Source organism: Neofelis nebulosa, chromosome 8 (assembly GCF_028018385.1).
Source record: "Neofelis nebulosa isolate mNeoNeb1 chromosome 8, mNeoNeb1.pri, whole genome shotgun sequence".
Taxonomy (NCBI): Eukaryota; Metazoa; Chordata; class Mammalia; order Carnivora; family Felidae; genus Neofelis; species Neofelis nebulosa.
Window position 1 is genome coordinate 118078929 of NC_080789.1, and position 16764 is coordinate 118095692.

General features: G+C 36.6%; 1 protein-coding gene across 3 annotated transcripts in view; it reads left to right on the forward strand.

Annotated features, from left to right (window-relative positions):
• Positions 1-16764, forward strand: part of MASTL (microtubule associated serine/threonine kinase like) — a 35260-nt gene that overhangs the window by 2328 nt on the left and 16168 nt on the right. For 2 of the 3 annotated variants that reach the window (XM_058681635.1, XM_058681636.1), the window contains exons 2-6: positions 720-857; positions 9000-9139; positions 9868-9956; positions 15192-15298; positions 15719-15869. In XM_058681635.1, the coding sequence (XP_058537618.1) occupies positions 720-857; positions 9000-9139; positions 9868-9956; positions 15192-15298; positions 15719-15869 (625 nt within the window). The remainder of the gene's footprint in view (positions 1-719; positions 858-8999; positions 9140-9867; positions 9957-15191; positions 15299-15718; positions 15870-16764) is intronic. The other variant, XM_058681637.1, reaches the window with a different exon arrangement.

The following is a 16764-nucleotide window of genomic DNA, read 5'->3' on the forward strand; positions in this document are numbered from 1 at the left end:
TTAAATATTCTAATGAATCTTTGGAAGAAATATGACTTTTAATCATCCTGAGAATTGTCTCAGTGTTGCTGACTATTCAGGTTAGTGCTCCAATTTTAATGTAGATTATATCATAGTTTTGCTTCCACACCAATTACCTTGAAACTTGAAAAGAGTAATTTGTTATTTTCTGTAAGACAACATTTGAGACTATTAACTTTCAGTAGTTCTGACCATTCTTAAGATTTTTTTTTTTCCTAGGGAAACAAACTTCCTATGTTCTTCCTCTTTCTAATTCCCATCCATCAAAGAATCAGAAGTTAAAAAAAATTTACTAGCTGCTAATTCTCTGTGTGTAGGTTCCTGATTATGGAGGCTTATTAGGAGGAAGATCACTATCCTTTGTTAAAAGAACAGTAGAATGGAACTTTTTTTCTACTAATATGCAGGGCACTAAGGGAACATTTGTTTACTTCTTTTTCCTTTTCAAAAAGGATGTGATACTTTTGCCACTTGATGCCAAAATAAGCAGTTCTCTTGAAAAAAGGTTTGATTTGTTTTCACCATATTTGCTGTTTTTCTGACAGTTTCCTGATGGCAATGTGGAGTACAAATGACATCTGTGTTTTCTCTTCATCTTTTTCTTTCATCTGGTTGTTTTCACAAAAGGCAACTCTGAAACTTGAGAACACTTTGTAATAAAATATAAAATGAATGTGTTATCATGTTGTCTACCATAGGTTGTCAAAAAAGCAGACATGATCAACAAAAATATGACACATCAGGTGCAAGCCGAGAGGGACGCACTAGCACTAAGCAAAAGTCCTTTCATTGTCCATTTGTACTATTCACTACAGTCAGCAAATAATGTCTACTTGGTGAGTAATTTTCCATTTTTTTCTTCATTTAGCAATCACTGAATTCAGTGACTCAAGAAGAATACAGTCTCTGAGTTTAGAGCACTTGCGTTTGAATTCCAACTTTTGCACTTTCTAGCTTTATGACTTTGACCAAGTACCCTTACCTGTTGTTTGAACCAGGGTTCACCAGAGAAAAAGAATAGGGTGTATGTGGTGTGTGTAGAGGGTGGGGATTTAAGGAATTGTTCTTTGTGATTGTTGGGGCTTTCAAGTTTGAAATCTGCTGGGTAGGCCAGCAGGCTGTAGACCTGAAGAGTTGGTGTTACAACTCAGATCCAAAAAGCAGTGTAGAAGCATAATTCCTTTTTCTTGGGGTGGGTAGGGTAGAGGTGGGAGGCATGGAGGACAGTCTTTTTTCTTTTAAGGCCTTCAACTGACTGGATTGGTCCCACCGAGAATATGGAGGGTCATCAGCTTTAACTCAAAGTCCACCTAGATGTTTATATCATCTAACACACCTTCATAGCAACATTTATGTTCATGTTTCACCAAATCTCTGAGTACCATGGCTTAGCCAAAATGACACATAAAATTAACTTCCACACCTCAGTTTCCTCACCTGCAAAATGGAGATAATAATAGTACTTACTTCAGAGGTTACTGTGACATTTTAATAGGTTAATATAAAGCATGTAGAACAGTGCCTGGCACATGGTGCTAAAAATATTTGGCAAGTAAAGGACATATAATGGGAATACTATACAAAGTTTGGTATGTAATAAAGAAAGATTTGGGGAGGAGGTGGATATTGGGTGTGTGGACTTTGACAATTGCTTGCTTTTCATTTCTAAGGAAGAATTTGAGGGGGCAGGAATTGGTGAGGATATCTTGACTACATATTTTAGAGATTCTTTTGATTTCTGAGATGATCTATGGATTAAATGGTGACTCCAATAGCTTCTGTTTGGTATGCACAAATGGTTTTCCATGAATGAATGGGTCTTAGGATGTAGATTTTAGACGCCAGATTCATAGTTTACCAATGGAATGCTGATTTCTTTCATAATTTGATTGCCTTCAGTAGTGGAAACCCTTTCTCCTCGATATGCTGAAGCCCTCTGTGGAACTTAATTGTGCCACACTTCAACATTTTTCTATGTCAAAAACTTGAAGGGTGACTGGGTGGCTCAGTCAGTTAAGACTAAGATCTTGGCTCAGGTCATGATCTCACTGATTGTGAGATCTGACAGCATGGAACCTACTTGGGATTCTGTCTCTCCCTCTCTCTCTGCCCCTCCCCTGCTTGCACGTGTGTGAGTACACGTACATTCCCTCTCTCAAAATAAATAAACTTAAAAAAAATTATAAAAATTTGAGTCTGAACAGAACTCTCATGTGGAAGAACATGATATTCAACTTCGAGTTGTAGACCTGAATGTTCAGGAAAGGTTATAAACACAGTGAAATCTGAAACTCCTTTGGTACCTGATGGTTAAATCCATTTCTAGTCTTTCAGTAAATCTGTGAGTATATTTAGACTGACATTAAATGTGGTTACAGGGACGCCTCAGTGGCTCAGTCTGTTAAGCATCTGACTCTTGATTTCACCTCAGGTTGTGATCTCATGGTTCTGAATCTCATGCTTTTGTCTTGTTCCTTGTATTACACACTCAGTAAACCATCCTTAATGGTTAGATATATAAATGTAAGACAATATGAGAAAATCTAGACGGTGGAAATATCCTTTGCCCTGAGGGCGCAGAACCTGCTCGGGATTCTCTCCCTTTCTGCCTGCTCACACTTTTTCTCTCTCTCATTTTTTTTTTTTTTTTTTTTAATGTGGTTACACAGATTTAATGGGAAGGCCAGAAAATTTTGGAAAGTAAAAGGTTTTTCTAGGACAGTGGTGAGCACCTTTTCTGCATTGGGACTAATTTAGGATGGGGAAAAAGATTTTTAGGGGTGCCTGGGTGGCTCAGTCGGTTAAGCGTCCAACTTTGGCTCAGGTCATGATCTCCCGATTCATGGGTTCGAGCCCCGCGTTGGGCTCTGTGCTGACAGCTTAGAGCCTGGAGCCTGCTTCAGATTCTGTGTGTGTGTGTGTGTGTCTCTCTCTCTCTGCCCCTCCCCAACTTGCACTGTCTCTCTCAAAAATAAATAAACACAAATAAATAAATGTTTTTTGTACAGTTTAAATAAGTACATGAAATGTGATCATATTGTAAGTACTGTTCTACTTATTTTTTTTCCACTTACTGGTGACCTCATCTTTTTTTTTTTTTTTTAAGTAAGTTTTATTTATTTATTTTTTTGAGGGAGAGAGAAAGAAAGTACACTCGTGCAAGTGGAGGAGGGACAGAGAGAGAGAGAGAATCTTCACTTGATCTTAGCCAAAAGGCCGAGAAGTTATAGAGAATCTTAAGCCAGCTCCACGGACCTGCAGGCTCAATCCCATGACCAGACCGTGAGATCATAACCTTAGCTGAAACTAAGAGTTGGATGCATAACGAACTGAGCCCCCTAGGTGCACCAGACCTCATCCTTTTTAATGGCTACACAGAATTCCATAGATTTATTTAGGAATTACATAATTTTTATAACAAATATCCTATTGATGAGTTGCTTTGGGTTTTTTTACTGTTCTAAAAAACACTCCAATGAATACCTTAGCATGAATTGCAGTTCCTGTTGTAATGACCTTCTCTGTGAGAAGCTGTGAAGTTGGATTTTGGAGAAAAGATATAAATTTGTATTGGAATTCACCCTAAATCAGTATTAAAGACAGCCCCTCTAGAGACACCTTTGCTCTGAGAAAGCCAGAGATATGGGTCTAATTTATAGGATAATTCACTGAGTCAAAAAATATATATAGAGTATCAGTAAGAAGGTGAAAAATACTGTAAGAATAATTGACTTTTGGGGCACCTGGGTGGCTCAGTCAGTTAGGCCTCCGACTTCAGCTCAGGTCATGATCTCTCAGTCTGTCAGTTCGAGCCCCACGTTGGGCTCTGTGCTGACAGCTCAGAGCCTGGAGCCTGCTTTAGATTCTGTGTCTCCCTCTCTGTCTGTCCTTCCACCACTCACACTCTGTCTGTCTCTGTCTCTCTCTCTCTCTGTCTCGCAAAAATAAGCATTAAATTTAAAAAAGAAAAAAAAAGAGTAATTGACTTTACATATTTTACGTCTGTGGTGAGCCAAATCTGGTCCACTGTTTCTATACAGCCTGTGAGCTGAGAATAGTTTTTGCATTTTTAGAAAGTTGAAAAAAATCAAAGGACGAATAATATTTTGTGATATATGAAAATTATATGAAATTTGAATTTTGATGAATAAATACATTTTATTGGAATACAACTACATCCTTTTGTTTACTTATTATCTATGGCTGCTCTTTTGCAACAACAGAAGAGTGAGGTAGTTGCCACATAGAACCACACATGGCTCACAAAGCCTAAAATACTTACTATCTGGCTCTTTACAGAAAAAGAAGGAAACACTGATGTATTCCATTCACAAAGACAATAGGGGACTGACTGTTTAATCAGACACTGCTTATGAAACAGTATGTGGTAAGACCTTACAGAGCATCAGGAAAAATTAAAAGATTAAAAACAATATCCTATTAGTTTCAGGTGTAAATCATAGTGAGTCCATATTTTCATACATTACAAAATGATCCCCACAATAAGTCTAGTTACCATTGGTCACCAAATTTAATTGCAATGTCATTGAGTATATTTCCTGTGCTGTACTTTTATCCCCATGACTTATGTATTTTAAAACATTTTTGTAGAAAGAGAAAAATATATCATGAGTTCATGCTTCAATTTCCAATTCAATGGAAAATTATAGAATTTTTACTCAACATCTTTGAAAAATATATAACATGTAAAAATATTTTGAAAAAAAATATGTATTCTTTTACCCTGACTGTGCAGGTTCCTAACAACATTAACATAATTATTCATTTGCTTTAACTTACAACATTATGTATATCTGGTATTTTCAAAACAACAATACCAATATTGTTTTACTAACACTAAAGCAACTGGATTTAATTTAGGATTTTTTTGCAGTTCTTTTTCCCCTTGGGATATACTATCATAATTCTGGGGGTGGCTCAGTTGGTTAGGTGTCCATCCGACTCTTGATTTTGAGTCAGGTCATGATCTCATGGTTGGTAAGATGGAGCCCCACATTGGGCTCTGCACTGACATTGCAGAGCCGGCTTATGATACTTACCTCGCTCTCTCTGCCCCTCTCCCCACCCCCTCTCTCTGTCTCTCTCTGTCTCTCTCTCTCTCAAATACATAAATAAACTTTAAAAAAAATTTTTTTTTTTTTTGAAAGAGAGCACGAGCAGGGGAGGGGCACAGAGAGGAAGACACAGAATCTGAGGCAGGCTCTGGGCTCCGAGCTATCAGCACAGAGCCTGACTTGGAGCTCAAACTCACAAACTGTGATTCATGACCTGAGCCAAAGTCAGAAGCCTAACTGACTGAGCTACCCAGGCACCCCAATAAACTTTTTTTTAATTCTGTTTTTTGGGGGCACCTGGGTGGCTCAGTTGGTTAAGCGTCCAACTTCAGCTCAGGTCATGATCTCACTGTCGTGAGTTCAAGCCCTGCATCGGGCCCTGTGTTGACAGCTCAGAGCCTGGAGCCTGCTTCAGATTCTGTGTCTCCCTCTCTCTCTACCCCGCCCCTGCTGGCGCTCTGTCTCTCAAAAATAAAAATAAACATAAAAAAATGGGGCGCCTGGGTGGCTCAGTCGGTTGAGCATCCGACTTCGGCTCAGGTCATGATCTCACAGTCCGTGGGTTCGAGCCCCGCGTCGGGCTCTGTGCTGACCGCTCAGAGCCTGGAGCCTGTTTCAGATTCTGTGTCTCCCTCTCTCTCTGCCCCTCCCCCACTTGCACTCTGTCTCTCTCTGTCTCAAAAATAAACATTAAAAAAAAATTATAATTTCCTGCAGTTGTAAAAAATAATAATGATAAAAAATGAAATTCTGTTTTTTGAAGTTACATGAAATAATTTTCTGAACAGTTATGAAACATGACATAGTGCTAGAGTCACTTGTTCCCCTTTCGTATCATAGATTTCTACCTAAAAAAGTGAATCCAGGGGCACCTGGGTGGTGCAGTCGGTTAAGCGACCGACTTCAGCCAGGTCACGATCTCGCGGTCTGTGAGTTCGAGCCCCGCGTCAGGCTCTGGGCTGATGGCTCGGAGCCTGGAGCCTGTTTCCGATTCTGTGTCTCCCTCTCTCTCTGCCCCTCCCCCGTTCATGCTCTGTCTCTCTCTGTCCCAAAAATAAATTAAAAAACGTTGAAAAAAAAATTAAAAAAAAAAAAAGTGAATCCATAAAAGTACTAGAAGAAAACTTTTATAATCATAAGTTGGTGTAGGTCTTACTAAGTACAAAGTAAAACATTTTTATACAAAATACCATTTATATAGTCGAATAACAAGTTTGGAGAAAATATTGTTCAAAAGACACACAAAGGTAAAAATTAAAAAAAAATTTTGAATTGATTAAAAAAAAAAGACATACAAAGGGCTAATTTTACTACTGTGTAACAGGTTTTACACATCAATAAGAAATAATTAAATACCCAATAGAAAAATGGCACAGAAGTGATTCACAGAAGATACATAAAAGACCAAAAATTGTGTAAAGGTCCTATATCTCCCTAACGGTAAATAAAGTGAATGTTTAAACAAGTCCATTTTTTTTTTTAGATTGACAAAGATAAAAGGATCAATAACAATCGATGAGAATGTAAGAAAATAAACACTCATGAACTCAAATACAGGATCTATTTACTTATTTTTCTACTACTGTAAACTACTTTAAACTCTTTCACTGGCAGAGACATTTTATTCATGCTTATATTCCCAGTGCTAGCACAGTGTATAACACAGATTTTGTGCTTAGTAAATGTTTTAATGATTGATATCACCAACAAACATTGACTAGTCTCTACCAGGGAAATTACTGGCCTAAAAGGGAACGAAAGGACTTTGTTTTATTAAGTTCTTAGTAGGCAGTATCTTATACCTTAAAACGATACAAATTTTTGAGAGTAATGACTAGTGCATGTGGAAGGAATAGTATTGCAACCACATAGCAATAGTGGATTCAGACAAGAATCACCTATAGTCACATGATGCTAAAATCAGTGCTTGAAAATTTGTTGGGAAACAGGTTATTTGCATACTCTCAAAGTATTTCCTCCATTACTTATTAATGAGCAAGGGATAAAAAAGTGCTTCTTCAATGGAGAAATCTGGAAGTTACCACCTTAACTAAGTGATCAAGGTCAACATCACCAGTAATGGAACATGCTGACATTAGGTGTCCCATCTGGTGAGAGTCTCTAGGAAAGAGTCAGCATCTTATTTAGTTGACTTATTTAGTATTCCTGCCAAAAATACATAGCCTGAATTAAATCGTGAGGAAATAATCAGATGTCAGGAAAGACTACCCCCCTCAAAAAAGGCAAAGGACTGTCCCAGATTAAAGGAGACTAAAGAGACATGACAACTAAATCCCATGCATGGGCAGTGGGATGAGGGGAAGTGCTATCTGGGATGTTTATTTAGATACTCAGAGAAATTTGAATATGGACTATAGATTAGATAATACATTATAGTAGTGTTAAGCTCCTTGAATTTTATTATGCTGTAGTTGTGTAAGAATATACTTGTTAGATACATGATGAAGAATTTTGTATCGTGACCTCTTCAACTGTATTCTCCAATTACTTAGCAAAAGCTTTAAAGCTATAAATATCAGTTGTTAATGTTGCCATGTTTTTAAAAAAGTTTTAATCTTTATTTATTTATTTTGAGAGAGAGACAGTGTGAGCAGTGGAGGTGCAGAGAGAGAGGGAGGAAGAATCCCAAGCAGGCTCCATGCTGCCAGTGCAGAGCCTGATGTGGGGCTCGAATTCACAAACCATGAGATCATGACCTGAGCTGAAATCAGGAGTCAGACACTTAACTGACTGAGCCACCCAGGCACATCACCATATTTTTAAATTAATTTCTTTAGTCTGAATAGAAATACATGCATTTAAGATATTTGTGTCAGGGCGCCTGGGTGGCTGAGTCAGTTGAGCGTCCGAGGCTCAGGTCATGATCTCACGGTTCGTGAGTTCGAGTCCCGCATCGGGCTCTGTGCTGACTGCTCAGAGCCTGGAGCCTGCTTCAGATTCTCTGTCTCCCTCTCTCTGCCCCTTCCCTGCTCATGCTCTGTCTCTCAAAGATGAATAAACGTTAAAAAAAAAAAAAAAAGATATTTGTATCGATAATGTTAATAATCCCATTATTTTATTATGTAACATAATAACATATGTTTGTTAATTATTAACAAAGGTTTATTTTATATTCATATATGAGGAGAGGAAGAAAGCAAATGTGGCAAAATGCTCACAATAGGTAAATCTAGATAAAGAGTATATGGGACTGTCCTTATACCTTTTGTATAAGTCTGAATTTTTATTTAGATTAAACATTTTAATTTAAATTAAAAAAATTATATGGCAACATGAGCAAACTTGGTATTAATGTATACTGAGTGATATCAAGAAAATGTGTCTGTGCTGGGGTGCCTGAGTGGCTCAGTCAGTTAAGCATCTGACTTTTGATTTTGGCTCAGGTCATGATCTCATGGGCTCATGAGTTCAAGCCCCCCCACTGGGGCTGAGCCTGAGACTCTGTCAGTGCAGGGCCTGCTTGGGATTCTTTCTCCCTCTCTCTGCTTTTCCCCTGCTTGCACTCTCCCTCCCCCCTCTCTTCCAAAATAAATTTTAAGAAAATGTGTCTGGGGGCTCTTGGGTGGCTCAGTTGGTTAAGCGGCCCACTTCAGCTCAGGTCATGATCTCTTGGTGCGTGAGTTCAAGCCCTGCGTCAGGCTCTGCGCTGACACCTCAGAGCCCGGAGCCTGCTGTAGATTCTGTGTTTCCCTCTCTCTCTCTGCCCTTTCTGCTCATGCTGTGTTTCTCTGTCTCTCTAAAAGTGAATAAAAATGTTAAAAAATTTTTTTAAATGTGTCTGTTATAGAACCATGCTAAAAATACATAACTGTAACACTCAAATAACATTTAAAGTTAATCATATTGTTTGTATTTTATAATATTTATATTCCTTTTTGATAGGTAATGGAATATCTTATTGGTGGAGATGTCAAGTCTCTCTTACATATATATGGATATTTTGATGAAGAGATGGCTGTCAAATATATTTCTGAAGTAGCCTTGGCTCTAGACTATCTTCACAGACATGGAATCATCCACAGGTAGAGACTGTTGTACAAACTATTACTTAAAAGCACAAGTAATCAAATTATGTATTAAATATTTGAGTCTGAAATATTTGCATAATCATTTGCCTATGTATCTGGGTTATCTAAAGTTTGGTAGATAACCCAGGTAAACATATTGTGTATGTTTAGAAGCTCCATCAACTCTTCTTTCATCTCCCCTCCCTTTGTTTTTTTTAATATGTTGCTTGGAGCATCAGTATGCCATTTTGCTGTGAAGAATATTGAATCTTTTTTCTACTCCTTTATTGTCACACAGAAGTGCTATATTTTATAATTCAAGCTGACTTACAGTGTTTTGCTCTGTGCACGGTCATGTTCTAAAATGTCATGTTCTAAGTGGCTCTCCTCTATTAAGGCTTAATCTTACCCTCCTTGAGAGAGGTAAATATGATTTTGACTTGGCCTGAAGTTTATTTTATCTAATGAAGTTTATTTGTTTTAATGGAAAAATCTAATCAATAATGCCAAAGCTAATAAAGCATTGCATCAGTTAACTTTCTCATAGGTTCAAATATACAAAAGATCATTTACTTTTGAGAGTTGTTTCCCACATTTTCAAAGCCAGCAATAAGTGCCTTCTTTTAGAGAAAATATATAGGGTTTGAATCTTCTCTGTAACTTTCTGGCTTTTTCCCCTGCTAATTCTAACATCAACACTAGCTCTTTTTTAGTTATCTGTTATTTGTCTTTTGTATATCCAGGGATTTGAAACCAGACAATATGCTTATTTCTAATGAAGGTCATATTAAGCTAACAGATTTTGGCCTTTCCAAAGTTACTTTGAATAGAGGTAAGAAAAATAGGAAGTAAGTATCTTTTTAAAAATCCAACAAATTTTGCGCACTACATGTTATTAACTTACACTGTTTTGTTAGCTTATAATGACTAAAATTTGATTATTATTTGTTTCAAAAAAGACTAGAAAGGTATATTGGTATTTCCTTTCTATGAAAGATGAAAAATGGTAATAATTATTCCTAAATCCTTAAGGGCCCTCAAAGATCTTTGGATCTTCAAAGAAGAACTCACCATTTCTGTTCTTCTGACTTTTTGTCTCTACTGAAACTAGTTTGACCAATTAAACATCAGTTGAGTGATTAGAATGAAGTAATACCTACAGAACTTACTCACACGGACAGGACCACCTTGATAAACTAGGGGCAAAGAAACTACACACAAGATTCACACACACAAACACACACATTTTTATGGGAGTATGTTAATTTCACTACTAGTAATGAAAGAAAAGCTAACTTAAAAAATAACAAATGAATCATTTCACACTATTAAGCTAGGCAAAAAAAAAAAAAAGAGAGAGAGAGAGAGAGAGAACTGAAGATCCAGAATTAATGAGACTGTAAAAGCACAGTTACACATTGTAATTAGCACAGTGCTTTCCAACGTATGTCTAACAATGTGTTTTAAGAAACAAGTTTTCATTCTTTCTGACCTAGTGACTAGTTATGTCGTGGAATTTATTTATTTATTTATTTATTTATTTATTTTTAATGTTTATTTATTTTGAGAGAGTACACATGTGCAGGAGAGGGGCAGAGAAAGAGGGAGACAGAGAATCCCAAGCAGGCTCCACGCAGTCAGTGCAGAGCCCAATGCAGGGCTCAACCTCACAGCTCTGAGATGATTACCTGAGCCAAAATTAAGAGTTGGATGCTCAGCTACCCAGGTGCCCCGTCTTGGAATTTATTCTGAGGAAATGGTTCTAGAGAACAAAATAATATGAACATAACTTTGTAGCAGCATTGTTTCTAAAAGAGAGAAACTAGAAAAAGTGTTAGATGAACATAAGAGAAGGGAAGCAAAAATAATATAAAAACAGGAAGGGGGACAAAACATAAGAGACTCTTTTTATATAGAGAACAAACAGAGTTGCTGCAAGGGGTTGTGGGCGGGGAGATGGGCTAAATGGGTAAGGGGCATTAAGGGATCTACTCCTGAAATCATTGTTGCACTATATGTTAACTAACTTGGATGTAAATCAAAAAATTAATTAATTAATTAATTAATTAAAAAGTCTAAAAAAAGTTATGGATACTTGAGAGTTTATTGACTTTGTAGCGTATTGTATCATCTATTAAATTGGTAGCAGATAGAAATAAATGAACAGTAGGAAATTGGGCTTATAAATTATAAAGCATGAGATTATAATTATTTGAAATTAAATATAGATCTATAATTCTTTATCTAGGAGTAAAATTTCAAAAAGTTTTGAATACCTAAAGGTTTTTCAGCTGATAATAAAATTTGACCTGAACTGATGTGGGCTATTTATAGTTTTTATTAATCCAATTTCACATAACTACTCATACTCTTTATAACAGTAATAATAATATTCGAGTACCAGGCTGCTAGATGAGATGCCACTAAGGATGTTCCTAACTATACAGTATACTGGATATTTACCCAAAGAAACAAAAATACTAATTTGAAAAGATAATGTGTATCCTTATGTTGATTTCAGCAGTATTTACAATAGCCAAGATACAGAAGCAACCCACGTGTACATCGAAAGATGAATGGATAAAGAAGATGAGGCGTGTGCACACACACACACACACTCACACACACACACAGACACACACACACACACACAATGGAGTATTAGCCATAAAAAAGAATGAGGTTTTACCTTTTGTGACAACATGGATGAAACTAGAGGGTGTTATGCTAAGTGAGATAAGTCAAACAGAAAGACCAATAGATTCACTTATACACAGAATCTAAAAAACAAACCAAACCAAAAAGTGGAGTCAGACCCATTAATACAGAGAACAAACTGATGGTTTCTTGGTGGGGAGGGGCAAAAGGGCAAAATGGGTGAAAGAGAGATGGAAGGTACATGTTTCCAGTTACGGAATGATTAAGTCATGGGGATGGAAAGCATAGCATAAGGAATATAGTCAGTGGTCTCATAATAGCACTGTGTGGTGACAGATGATAGCTACACTTGTGGTGAGTATATCATAATGTGTAGAGTTGTTGAATCACTATGTTGTACACCTGAAACTAACATTGTGTGTCATACTTCAATTAAAAAAAAGCAAAAAAAACCACTGTAATTTATCACATTACCTTTCTGGTTTTTTTTTTCATTTTCTTCTTCCTTTTTTTTTTTTTTTTTTCCTTATTTTTTGAGAGAGAGAGACAGCAAGAATCTTAAGGGGGGTCTTAAGCAGGCTCCACACTCAGCACAGAGCCCAATGTGGGGCTCAAACCCACAACCCTGGGGTCATGACCTGAGCTAAAACCAAGAGTCAGAGACTCAACTGATAGAGCCACCCAGGTACCCCTATCACATTACCTAAAATCTAAACATTTTTTAATTGTGAGGCAAATCTAGTTCCCTGGGTTTCAGTTAAGATTTTGAGAAAAGTCACAAATTATAAAAATGTTGTGTTAAGTACTATAGCCATTTAATATTTTTTATTTTTTTCATATCTCATGATTTATTTAAAATTTGGCTCCCATAGGGCACCTGGCTGGCTCAGTTTGTAAAGCATTGAACTCTTGATCTCAGTGTCATGAGTCCAATCCCCACATTGAGTGTAGAGCTTACATAAAAAAATAAAAATTACAAAGATAAAATAAAATAAAATGGATCCCAAGTAATCCTACATTTGTATTAGCATAAATAGTAATACAACAAACATCTTTTAAGTATACAGATTCTGAATTTGGTTGTTGTTGGTGGTGGTTTTTTGTTTTTTGTTTTTTGTTTTTTTTGATAGTGGTAAAAAACATAAAACCATTTTGAAGTGTACAGTTGGGTAGTGTTAACCATGTTCACATTGCTCTGCACCAGATCTCTAGAAATTTTTTATCTTACAAAACTGAAACATTATACCCCGTTTTCCTGTCCCCTCAGCCCTGGCAACCACAATTCTGTTTTCTGTATCTGTGAGTTTGATTACTTTAGATGCCTCATATAAGTAGAATCACAGAGCATTTGTCATTTGGTGACTGCCATATCACTTAGCATAATGTCCTCAAGGTTCATACTTGTTGCAGCATGTAGCAGAATTTCCTTCTTTTTAAAGACTGAATAACATTCCATTATACATATATATGCTATTTTTTTTAATCCATTCATGTGTCAGTAGACATTTAGGTTGCTTCTACCTCCTGGCTATTGTGAATGATGCAATGGACATGAGGATGTAAATATTGTAGATCCCCTGCTCTCAATTCTTTTGTGTACTTACCTAGTAGTGGAATTCCTGTGTCACATAGTAATTCTATTTTTAATTTTTTGTGGCAACTCCTTTGTTTTTCATAGTGGCTGCACTATTTAACATACCTACCAGCAATGTACAAGGGTTCCAATTTCTCCACATCTTTGCCAACACTACTTATTTTCTGTTTTTGATACTAACCATCCTAATGGGTATGAGGTAATATTTCATTATAGTTTTGATTTGCATTTTCCATTGATTACTAATGTTGAGCCTCTTTTCATAATCATGTTGGCAATTTGTATATCTTCTTTGGAGAAATGTCTGTCCAAGTTCTTTATCCACTTTTTAATTAGATAAGTATTGAATTTTTTTATTGTTGTTGACTTATAGTTCTTTATATATTCTGTACATTAACCCCTTGTCAGATAACTGGTTTGAAGATGTTTTCTCCCATTCTGTAGGTTCTTTTCATTCTTTTGACTATTTCCTTTGATGTGCGAAAGTGTTTAAGTTTGATATAGCCCCATTTGTCTACTTTTGCTTTTTGCCTGTGCTTTTAGAGTTATATCCAATAAATCACTGCCATAACATTTTTAACATTTAATTTATAAAATATTCTTCAAGATGTTTGTTGTTACCTGTTAGTCCTTATTGCTTCATCAGTGTGTAGAATCAATAAAATTTGTTAGGTTCAAACTTTCAGTTTACCTTTAAAAGTCTGATATCACAGGGGCGCCTGGGTGGTTCAGTCAGCTGGGCATCTGACTCTTGGTTTCAACTCATGTCATGATACCAGCATCATGGATCAACCCCCGCATCGGACTCTGTGCTAAGCATGGAGCCTGCTTGAGATTCTCTCTCTCTCTCTCTCTCTCTCTCTCTCTCAAAAAAAAAAAAAAAGTCTCATAGAAGAGTGCCTGTTGCCAGTTAGATAATACTCTTGTTTAGTGACTGAGTACTCCTTTTTTTTTTTATGTTTGTTTTTGAGAGAGAGAATGAGAATGAAGGGAGGGGCAGAGAGTGAGGGGGACAGAGGATCTGAAGCAGGCTCTGTGCTGACAGCAGAGAGCCCAATGCAGGGCTCTAACTCACCCCAAGCTGTGAGATCAAGACCTGAGCCAAAGTAGGATGTTTAACTGACTGAGCCACCCAGGCACCTCGGTGACTCCTAATTTGGGTGTACTATTCATTTCAGTGCAAGACTCTGTTCTATCAAATTGTAATGATTTCAAGCACTTGCTTTTTTTTTTTTTTGTGTGTGTGTGTGTGTGTGTGTTATATTTTTGAGAGAAAGAAAGTGAGCGGGTAGAGGGGCGGAGAGGAGAGAGAATCCCAAGCAGGCTCTGCAGTGTCATGGAGCCTGACCATAGGGCTCGATCTCAAAAATAGTGAGATCATGACCTGAGCTGAAATCAAAAGTCAATTGCTTAACCAACTGAGCCACCCAGGTGCCCCACTTTTTTTTTTTTTTAATAAATATTTATCTCTTAAAATTTTGTATTTGACCCCCTTCATCCATTTCTTCTACCCCCTGCCCCTGCCTGTGGCATCCACCAATCTGTTCTCTGTATCTGTGAGCTTGGTTTTGTTTTGTTTTCTTAAGATTCCATATATAAGAGAGATCATACAGTATTAGTCTTTCTCTGTCTGCTTGGTTGTATATGTTTACGGCATGGTGGCTTCACTGGATATGTTCATCTTACTCAAGTTAATTTTATAGATAATGTTAATGTGGAAAGGGCAACAAAGTTCAGAAGAGATGATTATTGACTAGTAAGTCAGTGACATTGAAGTTTTTAAAGAATTTCATATACTTTTTTTTCCATACATAGATATCAATATGATGGATATCCTTACAACACCATCAATGGCTAAACCTAGACAAGATTATTCAAGAACCCCAGGACAGGTGTTATCTCTCATCAGCTCTTTAGGATTTGTAAGTACTTAATTAGAAAAAACTCATATAACATGCCCATTTAAAGTTTTAAATCTTTTTTTTTTTTTAATAAATGATCAAAATAAATTTATTTCTTTTATTTTTTTAATGTTTATTATTGATTTCTGAGAGAGAGGGAGACAGAGCATGAGTGGGGGAGGGGCAGAGAGAGGGAGACACAGAATCCGAAGCAGGCTCCAGGCCCTGAACTGTTGGCACACAGACAGACGTGGGGCTGGAACTCATGTGCTATGAGATCATGACCTGAGCCGAAGTCAGATGCTGTACCAACTGAGCCACCCGGGTGCCCCTGATCAAAATAAATTTAATCTACTTAGGTGGTATAACAGTCTATGTATTTAGGTGGTGTTTTTGTGGAGATAAATCTTAGCATTTGTTTTTTTTTTCTCTCTTTAATAGTACACACCAGTTGCAGAAAAAAACAAAGACTCTGCAAATATTCTTTCAACCCATGTATCTGAAACATCACAGCTTTCTCAAGGACTAATTTGTCCTATGTCTATAGATCACAAGGATACTACTCCTTACTGTAGCAAACTACTAAACTCATGTGAGTATAAAAGAAAAGGTAGTTTATTGCATTAAATGTGTCTTTTGAGGAACAACATGTTTTTAAATTTTTTAATTTCCAATATGAGTTTGAAATGCAAATTCTTGAACAGGCTGGGGCATTCCTATATTTCCTCATGTTAATGCCATTTCTGACACAGATTGTCATATATATATATATACATATATATGTATATATATATATATAATTTTTTTTTTTTAAATGAAGATTTTAAGTAATCTCTACACCCAACATAGGGCTGGAACCTAACACTGAGATCAAGAGTCACATGCTCTACTGACTGAGCCAGCCAGGCGCCCCTATTGCAGATCTTTAAGTCAACAGGATAAATTATCTAGCTAACGAGATATTCATCAATTAGCATAGTATTAGAATGATTTTCAGGTAAATTTCACTGTACTGGGTCATTGGAAATCTTATATAAACAAGATGTAGTACCTGTAATATTGTGTGTCTTTATAAAATGATTTTCAAAAGATTTTGAAATAAAATAGTTGAAGCAAAGATAAAATTTTTTCATTAGCACACAATAAAAAACAAAAGTAGTAGAGGAAGAGAATGGGGCATTTTATTGCACTTAACTTTACCTTCTATAACTTAGCAACACTGGATGTTTTAGTTCTCTGCACTCATGTTCTTTGTCTTGGGAATACATGTTTTCATGGATGTTGCCTCATTTTGAATTTGGTCCTCAAATCTTTACATATCTAGGATATCTCACTTAAAAATGACAAAGCTAATGTTTGAAAATGTTTAATTACACACTAGTAAGTGGGCTAGCCAAGTCCTGATTGCAAATACAATTTTCTGTCCACTGACCCTTTCTTCCAAATTCATGGAATCTTGTTTCTTCTGTCAAAATCACTTCTGTGGA